At 43.9% G+C, this 14716-nt stretch overlaps 1 protein-coding gene across 1 annotated transcript in view; it reads left to right on the top strand.

Moving 5' to 3' along the window:
• The first annotated feature begins 315 nt into the window (after window positions 1-315).
• SCUBE2 (signal peptide, CUB domain and EGF like domain containing 2) overlaps window positions 316-14716 on the top strand; it is a 42941-nt gene continuing 28540 nt past the window's right edge. The window contains exons 1-7 of the mRNA XM_074148721.1: window positions 316-436; window positions 2687-2809; window positions 3249-3374; window positions 6717-6851; window positions 11771-11896; window positions 12293-12409; window positions 13289-13378. Of these exons, the coding sequence (XP_074004822.1) occupies window positions 316-436; window positions 2687-2809; window positions 3249-3374; window positions 6717-6851; window positions 11771-11896; window positions 12293-12409; window positions 13289-13378 (838 nt within the window). The remainder of the gene's footprint in view (window positions 437-2686; window positions 2810-3248; window positions 3375-6716; window positions 6852-11770; window positions 11897-12292; window positions 12410-13288; window positions 13379-14716) is intronic.

Genomic DNA, 14716 nt, shown 5'->3' with positions numbered 1-14716 from the left:
CTCTGCGTGTGAGGTATTTTAGGTGCCTTCAGGAAGCCCCGGCACATCTGTGTTTAGGGTGTTGTGCAGGTGTTTGAAGGCCAGTGCCGCGGGTGGATGCACCGGTGCTGTTGATGGCGGGTTTTTCACGTGGGATGGCGCGCAGGGGGGGTGCGCTCCTCGCCTCTGGCTGCCGCCGCGGGGCGGGCAGGGAGGCCCGGGTAGGGGAGGCCCGCCCAGCCCCCGTCGCCCGCAAACACCTCCCTCCGCCGCCGCCGCCTCCTCCCGCCCGGCGGCGGCAGCAGCAGCGCAGCCGCCGCCGCCGCAGCGCCATCGATGGGGTCCGGCGGCCGCCCCGGCGCGGCGGGGGCGCGGGCGCTGCCGCTGCTGCTGCTGCTGCTGCCCGCGCCGGCCGCCCCCGCCGCCCTGCCGCTGCCCGGTGAGTGCCGCGCCGCCCGCCCGCCCGCCTTCAGCCCTGGACAGCGGCTCCCCCCGCCGGGCACCTGGCCGTACCGGACCCCCGGCCGGCGGCTTTTCCCCTCGGGGCGCCTGGCCGTGGCTGCCCGGGGGCAGCAGCCGGGGTGGGCGGGCGGCGGGGGGATCCCGATGGGGAAGGGACGGGGAGCCGTGGGCGAGCGGCGGCCGTTCCCGAGGTGAGGTGGCGGGGCGAGGCGGGGGGGGGGGTCGCTCCTCGCCGGGCGCTGCGGGCACCGGCGGTGACTTTCACATGCCTGCGTCGCCCGGGAGCTGGCACCCGAGGGGTCGGGCACCTGGTTAACGTCTCACCTTTACCGAAGGAGCGGGGAAAGAAACCCGGCGTAAATCATGGCATCGTCTGCCTTTGGTCGCCGGGGAATAAACCCAGTAATTCTTCCTGCAGCCTCCTCTGCCACCGCCTTACTGCCAAGTTTAACGCTGTGATGTTTGCTCACAGTCTCCCTCCTCCAGGGTCTCGCTTCAGCTCGGGCTGTCACTACACGAGGAAATCTCGCTCCCTATGCCTAGTGATGTTTTTTCTAGCCCTCTTTTCCAGACTTCTGCGTGCATTAACGCTGCAATTTTTTTATTGCTGTTCTTCCCTGTGTGCTGCAGAGCACAGAGGATTAATGTAAAAATAAAATAGCAGAATGGCCGTTTTGCCGCTGGCATGAGATCTGATTGATGTCTCTGAACCATAACTTTGAAAGAAGCCCCCTCTCTGATGTGTGTTTTCTGGGAACCCCCTGCCTCGCTGGCCGGGGCTGAGGAGAGCTTTCCGTGCAGGGGATATGCAGCCAGCCCGTGTGACTAATGCTTCTTTCTGCCCGCATCTTTCCTTCCATACCCATCCTTTCCTCCTGCCCCATCTACCTGAATCCCTTCAGCAATTCCTGCACCCCTCCTTGTGTGACTTGTTCCCTCGATTCACTGCCTCCCCTATTTTTTAATGGCTTGACTTTCCACTTTGAGAGGAAGTGGATTTTGCTGCTCTCTCCGGCTGTTTTCCACCTTCCCTGTGTTTTCTGGAGGTGGTATCTGAGGTCTCCATCACTGTTACTGGTTCTGTGTGCACCTGAGAGCCGGGAGAGCACTGCTGCTCTAGCACTGGCTCTTTGCCTTGTTTCCTGCTGCCAAACACCATTAGGAGTTAAAACTACATGAATACTTTCTGAAGTTGGCAACTACTGCAGTACCTACAGGCATATTTTGTGATTAGGGGAAAAAAAAAAAAAAAAGAAGAGATGAATGCTGTAATTGTAAACGGGAGAGGTGCTGGTTGAAATTCCCTGTTAGAAAGTGATCCCCACTATAAAAAGTGGCTGACTGTTTGCCACCTTCTGCTGATACTCCTGCAATTCATCCTCTTGTTTTAGTAGTCACTTCTTGTACCTATATGGGGTGCTGCTTCTGCAATTCTTCTTTTTAACCAGTTGTTGGAAATCTTCCTGTTTCTGTGTTTGGATTCTCCTCTGCTGTATGAAAAACTTCTACTGATGTCTGCTGCTGCCTATAACTTTTCTTCCTCTTCTTCTGTCTACATTTCTTCATCTCTAGGACTTCTTCCTGTTGGTGTTTATCTTTTTCCTCATTTTTTCTGCTCTGAAGTTTCCACCTGGATATTTTGCTTCAGTATGCTGTGCTTTGTGATGGCTGGCCAGGTGATTTCACAGTGCTGGTCAACAGATACTATTCTTGTATTTTAAAAAAATGGAATTATTTATGAATTACACATCTGTTTAGTGGTAAGTCTGTCTTTTACTGTGTTGGAGGTTGGTGGTGACTTTGATAGTACATTTCTGTAAACTCCCCTTGTTAGTTTAGAAATCACTGGGCTTCCTGAGGGTGATGTCACAGATGTGATCAAGAACTCTTTCAATAACTGATTTTTGTTAACCAGGAAGATTAACAGTCTCTAACAAATCTCTGTAAAACTGTCAGCTAAATCTCATGGAGGATGTAACCTATAATAGATTATTGTTGATGTATTTAGAAACGGGTACAGAAGCTTAACACAAACTTATCTGAATACAATTACATCTATATGTACGTAGAGCATTATACAAATCTAAGTTCTGATACGATTTCTGCATATTTCTGTCCTAACTCTCAAATACATATCATACGCACGCACATGCTACAAACAGCTGCTCAAATTTATGTCATCTCATCAGAAGACATGCCCTGGTCTCCAGCTTCTGACATCCCTTCTGACCGTGTCTCTTCATAGATGTGGATGAGTGTGCCCTGGGGCTTGATGACTGCCACCCCGATGCTATTTGTCAAAACACCCCGAAGCTGTACAAGTGCATGTGCAAAGTGGGTTACACTGGCGAAGGGAAGAAATGTGAAGGTAAAGTGACCGAAGCACTGTGCTCTGCCTGTGTCAGCATGAGGTATTTCTGAGAAGACAGAGCCAATAAAAATAATGGCCTAGAGTATGGAGGATGATATTATGATCAAAATAGTCTTTGGTTCTTCACCTGATTTTCTTCTTGTTTACAAAATCGGAGGCAAACTCATTGCATGGCTTTTCACCTAGTAATGTCACTTGGTCTAATAGTTAGTTTGTTGTTTAACCAGCAGTATAAAAACTATAAGATAAAGCTCATGGGAATCCCAGGGCATTTTGTCACTCTAGAAACATTCAGCAAGTAATGCGTCAAGTGTAGTCTATTTGCAAGACAATGATTATTTTGGACAGCAGTTGCTGCTCACATTTAGGGAGTTGCATCTCTGTCTATAATACTCATGCAAGCATCCATCATATTGACTTTTGCTTTATTCCTTAGACATTGATGAATGCGATAATGACTTCAATGGAGGCTGTGTCCACGAGTGTTTCAACATTCCAGGAAATTACCGCTGTACTTGCTACGATGGCTTTATGTTGGCTCATGATGGCCATAACTGCCTGGGTAAGAAGCGTGTTCATGGACATTGTGAGTGGTGATGCTAACGTAATCCTTTAACTACATCCATGGGAAATACATGGTGATCTGTTGGGCTGAATCAGCTCAGCTAGAAAAGAATGTTATATATGGGACTAAGGAATTCCAGGTACTAATGCACCATCCCAGTGTGACTCTTGTCCTGTCTGTAAAGAAGGGTAATTGTGCTACATTTCTGTTAAGTGTTTTGGATTTAACTGTGCCATCTATTATTACACTAAATGAGTTAATGTAGAATGATGTACTATCATTGTCTTTTTGGTTCCAAAGTTAGTTTAGGGTCAGTTCTCAGGTGTATTTTCAGGCTTAAAAATCTTTTTTCCTTATACCATCAGTAAGGTGTGGGCTTCTCACTCTTACTGTTGTCTAAGTACTTCCTGACATGCCAGCTGTTGGGAAAGGACAATTAGGAGTGTGCAGTAGCTGTATATGATACAGGCCATTGAAGTACAGAGGGACTAAACCAAATGCTTGGAATTTCCCTTGGTGGTTTGTGTGAAGCAAAATACGCAAATCTGGAAATGCATTCAATCCTGGCAACGCTCCCTTGACCCTGCACGCACACGTTCTCTCTCACCCTCTTCTTTTTTTTTTTTAATTTAATACCTCGATAGTCTCCTTTTTGTGTGCCAGCAGGTGAAAATCTTTAAAAATGGGTAACAAGGCCTTGTGGGTTTAGTGTGATAGTGTTTCCCAGCACACAGTGCAGCAGTGCACAGAAATGCAGGAGCTGCCAGCCTGTTGGTGGTGTGGGATGCTGCCCGTTTTACTTCCCTGGGACAGAGCCTCATGTTGATGAAGCTGTCCTGCTTCCAGGACCCACACTGGGTACCCCGTGTGGCTGTGCCCTGCGCTGTGGTACCTGTCCCATTTACTTTTTCAGAGATGGCTCAGTTCCTCTCTTCTGCTGCACTGAGAGTCGATGTGCCTGGGCAGGCTTCCATGCCCATGTCCGTCAGGGAAACTTGCTCTCACAGCATAATTTTAGCATAATGTGGCTAGCTTGGCTGGGGTATTACCTGCCACTGCATGGTGTATTAGGAGGGGGATCGGACCATCCCTGGTCTGTATCTTCTGCTGGGACAAATCAGAGAAGCTCTGGAGTCTTCAGTGGGATTGTGTTGGGTTTCACCTGCTGGGAACCTAGTGTGTGCCCACATATTAACTTTGTTACAGTGTAAGTGGAGGAGAGGAGGAAGTCACTAATTTCCAAGTATTCCACTAAAGAAAGTAGAGAGGCAAGCAAAATATCTGCTGATACTTTAAAATAATAGGGAGGCCATCTTACTTTTCTCTAGCGCATTTGTGTAAACACACAGTGGAGTTCAGTTGAGGTTACCATGAAGGGCTGAATGTGAAGGAACACGTTGCCTCTTAGGATGCCACCAAAGAGAATATTCTCTTTGTATCCAGTAGCCCCTCTAAAGCATACTTCAGCTGACTTGTTTGCAATCAGTAAGACCTAGACATAACTTAGACCAAAATCTACCACCTGCTATGTTACTGGGAAGCTGGTCAGTATTGCATGGCAGACTTTTTAAAATAAAATGTCATTGATATACAATGAAGTTTTTACCACTGACTTGACAATTTTGAGATGTGATGTAAATGTTAAATAAATATTTTGGCATACAGCAAATTGGATCACATCTTCTCTTAATCTGTTTACTTACTTTGTTCACGCCAGGGTTGCCCTCCTCTCACCCTTATTTTTGAAGATCTCGTCTGTGTGCCTGGGTTTAAGCCAAATAGACAATTACTTGTTGGAAAGAGATGATTTTTTTGAAAGCCTTCCAAGGTCTGTGAGACAGAAACATCTGCTGGAGTTCAAATCTGTAGTACTAAAGACTCATGGTGGCTGTTTATTCATGATTGTTTGCACATTCACATCACTGTAGAACTCTAAAATACTCGGCTTCTCTGTGATGGAGATATGTCAGCCGCTCTCTTTGCTACAGCAGGTCACATTCTTTTGCATCCAGTTGGCTTACTCATTGCCTTCAGTAGAAATTAAATCTGTTGTGACACTATGTTGTGCTTCTTACTAAAAGCCTTTCTCATTCTCCTTTTCTAGAAGACAGCTGGTTTATGCCAGAAATGCTACAATGTTAAATTAAAAACATTGTACTATTAGCCCAGGAACAATGAACAGAACAGGGAGCAAACATGATGTTCCATATGAATTTGCAAATGAGACCAGTGCTTTGCCTGAGCAACATTTTGTCCTGGTTTTTAAGGGACTAAGCATTTTTACGTCTTGTTCAAATTGGCATTTCTGAAAATTAGGGTAGGAAAATTCTTTGCTGGTAGTGATTACAAAACCTGCACTTATTAAGGGGTAAATTTCCCAAGAATTGGAGGTTGGGATGAGCATCCTGTTGTTCAGAGGCTTAGCTGAAGTTTTTCTACTCTTTATTTCTCTTAGTTATCTTGCAAGTAGAGCTTTTATATATTTTTTTTTTATATATATGTTTTTTACATGTTTTCTGTTTTGTTATTGTTGAAGCTCTGAATATTGCAAAATCAACATTAAAAATATTTCCAGAACTTTTGCTGTTGTCCTTGACTGCAGTCAGGCAACACAGCAGCAGCCTTGGTGGTAAGTGGTGATGACCTGGAGTTGAAGGAGGATAATAAATCAAACTGAGCATCAGAGCAGACATAATTTGTGAATTCTAGCTAGAGTGCAAGTAAGGAGTAGAGCATAGATTTTAAGCTAAATTTATTTTGAGGTTTGTATTTTTCTTGTTCCGCCTTTGCTTCAGAATAGGGAGCTTTCTGGAAAAACGCCTTTTATAGCTTGGATGGGTTTGGAGCCAAAGTTATGTCCCACTGAGCAGGACAGAACCATGTATGGATGCTCAACCTAGATGCACATGTGCTAGGCTGCTGAGTGGTAGTACTATCCAGCTGCACTGAGAGGAGTTCACGTAAGGAGTTCACTTACGTTCTGGAGTGTGGAGCTCTGCTTCTGGCTCCACAGAGGTTACTCTGCCTTAATTGTAACCAGTAATTCTGGTTAGTGGGCCAGCATTTCTTGGGGGCCTGTGACTGATTGTGCAAACTGCGAACAGGGGAAGAGCAGCAGAAAAAATATACTTTCCCAAGGGTGACAGCACAACAACAACAACAGGCTAGCCTGGGGCGTCTAAGCTGCCTGGGTGGTTACATGCGGAGTCAAGGTCTGTCTGTACTGCATATTGAGTGGCTGCCACCAATGTGAGTGTATTGGTGTTAGTACAAAGCTGATACTTCTCTCTCTCTCTCTCTCTCTCTCTCTCTCTCTCTCTCTCTCTCTCTCAATTTCAGATACAGATGAATGCATGTTCAACAACGGTGGTTGCCAGCACGTGTGTGTCAACACTGTGGGAAGCTATGAATGTCGCTGTAAGGAAGGGTTCTTTCTAAGTGATAACCAGCATACATGCATCCACCGCTCAGAAGGTACTGTCTGCTTCCCTCCAGGCACCAAGTAGGAGTTTTTGACAGAAGCTAACTGCAAAATCTCTAAAGCTGTTTCAAAAGTATTTTTAGGTTGAGTGTTTCAAAGCTGTGAAGAGTCTTGAAGTCCTCTCTCCTTTTAAAAGGAACAGTGTGTCAGTCTTCTAAGTGACTTTGAAGACTCTTTACATCCTTTCTGCCCCTTTGATCCCACCTTTGTCTACAGTGTTGTGCTTGTTAAAGGCTGTACTGCTGTATTCCGGTGTACTTTATGCTCTGTTGTGCAGCTAAGCTGTGTTCTGATCCAGGGAATGCCAACAAATTGAAGGACAATGACTTCTGACCATTTCCATTGGCTTTAGTTACAGGACAATACCTGTGTTACCTTCAGGTACCTTTTAGATTCCCTGTACAGTGTTTAGGTTTCAGCTTAAGAGATTTATTGTTTGTCAGCCCCAAAGGCATTTAAATCGCGTTCTTTGTTTGAGTGAAACATTTATGAAGCAACCTTTGAGAGATCAGAGAGCCTTGGATATCTAATTAGACATCAGATTGAACAAAATTATTTTGGATGCCTTTAGGGAATACTTTAAAGTGGTTGCTCAGATCAGGGAGTTGTCCATTGAACAGTACAGTGAATATCTTACTAAGAAGTATTTAAAGCTGTGAAGCTTTCTTTAATCAAAGACTTATCGTTGGCATGACTATAAGAGGAATCTGAGCATGAATAAACAAATCTCACTTTAAAAATCCCCATAGTGAAGAGATCAACATTTGTAGACATATATGGCCATCCGCAGAAGAGTGTGCTGAGGTGGCTGTCATCTGACATAGCTGAATTGATCTTTTGTTTGAATCAAGAACTTGTATTCTCAGCTTTGCTGGTACTGGGCTTGGTCTCGCAGGGTTCTGCTGATGCATTGTGATTTCTCAGGCCATTGCTCAGCTTGCGACTGCAGGAGCTGAGCCAGGAGTGGGGACAAGCAGGAAGGCTGCAGTGGTGGGTCAGGGCGCTTTCCTTCATGTTGTCTTGCTAGCAGTGGTGTGTGTGTGTGTGCATGTGCATGGATGATGAATCTAAGGATGAAAATCAGTTGCTTAAACTCCTTGTCTCGCCCGATGCCAAGGGAGGAAAACCTCCCAACTCTTTTTGTTATTTGCTGCTACTTGAGTACATTCTACTTTCTTGAACTAACAGCAGCAGTATTTCCTGTCATTAATATTTGCTCCCCAAATTGTACCGTTGGAATTCTACCTTTGTTCTGTTATTTTTAAAGATGCAGTTAATTTCTTTAAATGTTTTTCCATAATACCAAATTTCTATTTAATTTAGTGATTTTTTTTCTTTGAACAGGAGAAGCAAGAGGAAAAAAAGTGTATTTTCTCCTAAAAAAGACTAAATTAAATATATTTTTATGGATACCAGTCTTAAGAAAAAAGCCCTTACTGTTATTGCCTGAAATGCTTTCTTTCTTCATATCAAAACCCAGAATTGTTTGGTTTGGTTTTTTTGAAGAGCCATTTTTTGATATTATTGTGCTGTGACCGTTTCCCTTCTGCCTCCCCCTTCGTTACTGTGAAGAAGTGCTCCATGGGATTCCCCACTTTTTTTTTTTTTTTTTTCTTGGGTGGGCATGTCTGTTGTAAGCCAAATCTCATTTCTTTGTCTTTCCCCTCAGCTTGTTCTCTGTTTTTCTGTTCATTGCTAGGTCTTCCATTCTCTGCTTTGTTTATGCATCTCTCAGTGTATAGTTCTCTTTTGAGACCTCACAGCATTGATCTAAACAGCTTTTGGTACTTACTGCCTAGACCATCTATTCAGTTTTGCTTCTTTTCTGTAATATTAAGGGAGTATTTCCTTCCATGTCTACCAGCCCTGTTAAGACAGTGCACACATTAATGCTTGAGACACCTTCCTAGCTGTCTGCAATTCTGGCCTTTACATACGCAGAAAAAGAGTGAACTGGAATTGAGACAGGAGAAAGAGAGGCTTGGTGCCATCGTAGTCCTCTTGATGACCAGCGTAACAGGGGATCCTAAAGCTCATTCGCCCTTCCAAGTTTATCTGCAATTATCCTCTAGGTTCCCTGTCACCTACTGTGACATAGGACTCAAGGTCTGGTAGTTATTAGAGGAGAGTTTGGTAATTAAAGTTGATTTTTCATCTGATATGATTGAATTGTTACGAAGCACAGGGGAGCTCTGAGGGTCTTGATGGTTCTGCCTGGCCCCTGCTTAAACCACAGGAACTCAGAGTGTCTTGGGAAGTTGTGCACAATCCTATTTTTTTCCTTGCCTGTCTCCTCTGAATGAGCTCCTCTTCTTCTGTATGTGGGAGAATGGATTTCCTTTGGGAGGCTGTTACAGTGGCTGTCAGGACAGCCATGCACATGCAGCTTGTTTCTATGTTTAACCTGCTCCATAATAGAGGATACAAAAGTTTGAAGGAAAACAAGAGTTTTTCACAAGTAAATATATAGTACATTTTGTGGCTGCTATTGCTATGGATGACAAAGCTTGCTACTCTCCCTTGTGGTATTTCACAGTCATAGCTGTCTGCTTGTTGGGCTGAATCAATGGGAGTGAATTGGACCTGCAAGATGAAAACCACATTTGAAATCACTGTCTGGACTGAAAGCTGGTACATAGGGCACCATCTCAGCTGTTGCTATTAAAGCCCTTCTGACTATGGGGAGCAGTGATAACTAGAAAGCTTTTTGGAAAAAAGTTGTCTTAACACATGGGTGTAGAAAGCATGAAAAAAGACTAGTTTGTTCCTTTTCTGGTGGCCATGCTGATGCTTCTTGCCATTTGGCTATTAGAGGGTGCCTCTGAGAAACTCTGGTACTTCTTTGTAAAATTGCATCATCTCCCACTGTCCTATTGAGTGCCTGTTTGAATGTGCCCTAAATAGAGCCTTAGCGTTCTTAGCAGACTGGCGGTGATGTCCCTACATCTTCTGTGTAAACAAAACAAAGATTTAAACACAGATCATACACAGAAGAGATTAATTTAACATGACCTGATAGGGAAGTACTGTGCTGGCCTTTTGCCTGTGTCTTGCCAGTGACAACCTCAGATCTCACTGAGGTTTTCTGGGTAACTTCATGAAGGTCCAGTCATCAGAAAGGAATGATCTGGCCTGGGATCTGCTAGGCCAGGCAGGCAGTGGATTTTTAGTTGTGGTTGTGATGGATTCCATCCCAAGACACTTGTGTGTCAGTAGGACAAGGTATCCTGCAAGAGAAGCTGTGTGTCTGGGAAGCATTTGGTGGGATTTGACCCAAATTAGCTTGGCGTTTGCTTCTGGACCACAGTCTGCCATTGCAACAGCTCTGGAACAATGTAATCTGGGAAACTTTGTGTCCATGAAGGAGTTTGCAGTCACACAGCATTTATGGTTTTACAGACAAGTCTTTAATACAACCTTATACAATGGAGCTGAGTAGAAAACTTCTACCACCTTTGGAAACAAGCAGCAGCTTCACAGTAATTGTTTGAATGTGTGGATGCATGTATCTTCTATGAAACATAGCCTTTTGGGTCAGCTAGATTTTGGTGGGTTTGGTCATGTACCTTGTTGCAGAATGGGTACTTTGTTATTAAAATGTGACCTGGTTTGGGAAGTGCAGTTCTAGCTTTCTGTGGAAACCTGATTCAATTCTGCTGACTTGGAACGGAGCAATCCCAAATTGAGCATTTAAACCAATTGTCTGATGTCAGTGAACTTTACCAAAGTACCTGCTTGAACAGTTTCCCCTTTGGTAGCTCAACAGAGACAAAAAAACAAGGCTTTGTTAAGAGAATTAGCAGCTTAGTTTCTGTTAATGCTTTCTAAGGCCTCTGAGCTAACAGACCGAATCATACTGCGTGCTTAAGAACAGAAATGTCACAAAAACACAAGAGTTAATGAGGCTAATTTGTGTCCTCATAGGTTGTCCTGTTCCTTGACTGACAGCACAATAATGAATGACAGCTTTCATGTGGTCTCCTTAGGCTGTGTCTGTGTGCTGCAGGATTTGAAATGTCATTGTCTTGTTAGACTTCTACAGAGTTCTCACTGTGGGAAAGGAATCAAAAAGCCAGTAGAGCAGAATAATCTAAGCTCTGCAATATCCATTCTTTTGTTGCTTAAAGCTGTCTTAATAGAGAAAGGGTACTGTAGCTTGTGCTTCAGGTGGTGAGAATAGCTGTGTGCAGAGCAAGGACCTAATTGAAGTGTAGTGGAATAATGGTGAAGAGCTGACCTCTGCTTGCCAATACAGTGGTTTTGTTTCATTTGGTAATAAGGCTGCAAAAAGGGCTGTGTAAGCTTAAAAAATATATAGGGTGTGGATTTGTTCACGCAACCCCTTTTTAGCAGCAGGGTCACTGTTTTGATTCTCTCTCTAATCGTGCATCTGCTCAACTCAGTAGAAGTCCACTGAGGTAATGTGGGATAAGCCCTTGCAACCAAAGGATGCTACACTTAGTCTTCTCAAATGAAGTGCTCTCACCAAGAAAACAAGAGCATTTGGTGTAACATGCCTTTTAAAAGCCACATGCACCAAGCCAGAGAATTTGATGGCAAAGGTGTGTTCTTCTCTCTCAATTTCATAGCACTATAGAAGATTTCAGCAAAAATCTGTGGTGTACTGCTAGAAGAAAAACTATTCTTTTAATTTGGTAAAATGATAGATAGAAATGATATAGATAGATAGAATGATAGAAAAGATCAGATGAAGAAACCTGGGTGCCATTGACTTTGCAGAATTGGACTTTCTGCCTTTCCTGTTTGTATACTTCTTGTCCTAACTCTGTAGAGTCTTCCAAGTAGTAGCAGACTGTTGTCTGTGTGCGTATTGAACTGACTTTATCTGACTGGTGCCTGCACACAGAGATGCTGAGGGTGCTGATGCTGTTGCACTTGTCCTGTTTTGCAGAAGGCATGAGCTGCATGAATAAAGATCATGGCTGTGCCCACATCTGCAGAGAAACACCCAAAGGAGGAGTTGCCTGTGAATGCCGACCAGGATTTGAACTGTCCAAGAACCAGAGGAGCTGCATTTGTATGCAACATTCTGCATATGCTTATGGTTTCCCAAAGTGAACAAATAGTGTTCTGTTTGCAGTGATATGGGATTTGGTATGTTATAGCTAAACTGGGATGACATGCCTAAATTGTGTGCATTTAAATTAGACTAGAATCAAGGGCCTTGCTGGACACTATCACATCAGTCTATTGGTTGCTGCAGCGTCTGTAGTTTGGGAGTTGTGCCATCATTCATAATGATGGGAAGTTCAGCTCCACAAGAGAGCTCTGCAGTGTTTCGGTGTCACACAGTTCTTCAGGAAAGGGACACGTTAGGAAGGTATATTGGATGGTTAAATGGAGACAAAATTGCACACTGTCTTTTAAAAATACTGGAAGTACTTGTGAGGCTTAACATGTATTTTCTTCCTAGTAACATGTAATCATGGAAATGGTGGCTGTCAACATACATGTGATGATGCTGATAATGGGCCTATTTGTGGATGTCACCCCAAATACATCATGCATGTGGATGGGAAAACCTGTCTGGGTCAGTATACAGTGGAGGGAGGTAGTTTTCTGTTGATGACTAACTCCAGAGTGGTGTGGCATTGCTGTTTGTGCATGATTAATACTCCTCATAATAGCACGGCTAGAAAATGTCAAGGAATCCAAAACTAAGAAACCTGCTAGTGCATGAGTGAGTTTTGTCAGGCAATTTATGCTTCCCTGTGTAAGTAGCTAACAAATACTACTGCAGCCTGTAATAATCACTGGTCCCTCTGAAGCACAAAGTCTGTCACTAACCAAAGAACATTCCCTTCCCTCTAGGATATTTTAGGTTCAGTTTCTTGTATAGCATGAGCCAGAGAGTATAACTAAGCAGTATGTCTGTTAAAACCAAAACTCTGAATTCAATTAAAGTACAATTTTTGGCAAGGCAGTTATCCAGTAAAGAAAGCATTTAAGATTTATAAACTCTTCCAGTCTCTGGAAGAGTTTGTTGTCTGTTGATTGAAATCAAACGCTCAGGCATAACTGGCTGGCCCTTGGATTAGTCTATGATAGATGATGATAGTGTGCTCTTAACAGAGTAGTTCATGACAGTTCAATTAGTTCTTTCATCTTGCTGCCGTTCACCACATCTGTAGCATACTTTCTGTTTTGTCAAGAGTACTAAAGCAAGCTTGAGTTGTAAGGAAGCAAGAAAAGCAAAGTATTTTCATGGTTTTGACTGAAGGGTCTTCATGGGGATTTTTTTTTTATTACTTTTTTTAAAAAAAAAAATTATTTCTGCATAGTCAGTTCTGACTGTCTCTGAGAATGCAGCGCACGACGCAGCTGTTTGCGTGTGTCTATGTACTGGAGATCAGATGAGGCTTCTGGTCAGGGCACCTTTGCTTACTTGCTTTTTCCATGTTCCTGACAGAGAGGGAAGAGGCTGCTGTTGACATTTCTGAGGGGAACACTACAGCAGGAGCTGATGTGGACAAGAGGGTGAAGCGACGGTTGCTCATGGGTAAAAGTGCTTATCCAAAGTAATTTTGCTGAAACCTTTTAGACTGAAGAATTGTTTTTTAATGTAACCATTGTAGCTCTGGGCTGAATTCTGCCTGAGGCGCTCCGCTTCCTTTTATGGTAATAATATTGTTCTGTACTGTATATGAAACTATATACATTGTTTGTGATGGTCAGTAGGAGGTGTCAGAAACTTGCCCTCGAAGGAGTGTATGTTTCTATGGTTCTAATTCATCATGGGGATGCAGTACAATCCCTTCTGTGCTACAGCTTTAGCCAAGTGATTGTGGAGGAAGCAGTGTTTTATCGGCTTCTCTTCAATTGAAAGATACTTCTGATGGAAGAGAATTGGAACCAGTGGTGGATTGCATCTAGAAGGGCATGTTAGGGTACAAGGCCATCTTATTCTTCCTAAAGGTGTTCACATCTGGCCCAGAATGCCAGCCTCTGAGGATTTGTCACTACTGGGAAGGCACTGGTGTGAGAAACGATCACTGTGGTCTCAGGGCATCTGGGTCTGTGGATGTTCAGCTCTCAAAAGCCCTTACTCCAGGCAGTCAGGGTGATTTACTGTGTTTATTGGCTTTTGCCACAGAAGTGGCATGGAGCATGGAGGCAGAGGAAGAAACCACCAAAAGTATAGGGCTAGCTCTGAGCTCCTGAATCCATATTTAGGCTAATAAATGAATAGCCTCATTTTCAAAAAATGACATTTCTGTGGAAAGAGGAAGAAAGAAGAGGGACTCTGTCTTCACATGGAAGTTGGACACAGCCTCCCAATATTGAATGTGAGATGAGAGACTGGGAGGGAATAAACCAGTAAAGGTCTCAAAACTTGAGAATAAGTAGCATATGCTTGGTGCTGCAGAAAACTAGGAGACAGAGATGGAAAGAGAGGAGTTCAAAAAGCAGACACAGAAAATGATTTTTGCAGCTCTCTGCATTAGTATATGCTGGATAAAATTGCATTTGTCCAGCCAGAGAAAGGGTTATGAGACTGACTGAGGTGGTTACACTGACTACAAGAGGATGAATGCCAAGAAGTGAGTTACTTCTATTTAGCTGGATGTGAAAAACTGTATTCCGGGGTGTTCACTAGAAAGGTTTGGTGAGCTTTAGCTGTAGTTTGCATAGGGGGAAGTTAGAGGAGTATTAGGTTGAGATGGCACCTGGGTCACAAGCCTGCAGGAACACTCAGTGTGGGTGTAATCCACCATGACTGTGAAGGTGTGTTGGAAGGGATTTAAGAAAACTGGTTTAATTGTGCTGAGTGTAACTAGGTGTCTGAGCATTGTTGGGAAGTGTCAGAGCACCAGACAGGATTGAGTGTGGGCATAAG

This window comes from Numenius arquata, chromosome 6, assembly GCF_964106895.1.
Source record: "Numenius arquata chromosome 6, bNumArq3.hap1.1, whole genome shotgun sequence".
Classification (NCBI taxonomy): Eukaryota; Metazoa; Chordata; class Aves; order Charadriiformes; family Scolopacidae; genus Numenius; species Numenius arquata.
Note: the sequence above shows the minus strand (reverse complement) of the source record. Positions and strands in the feature narration are given on the sequence as shown.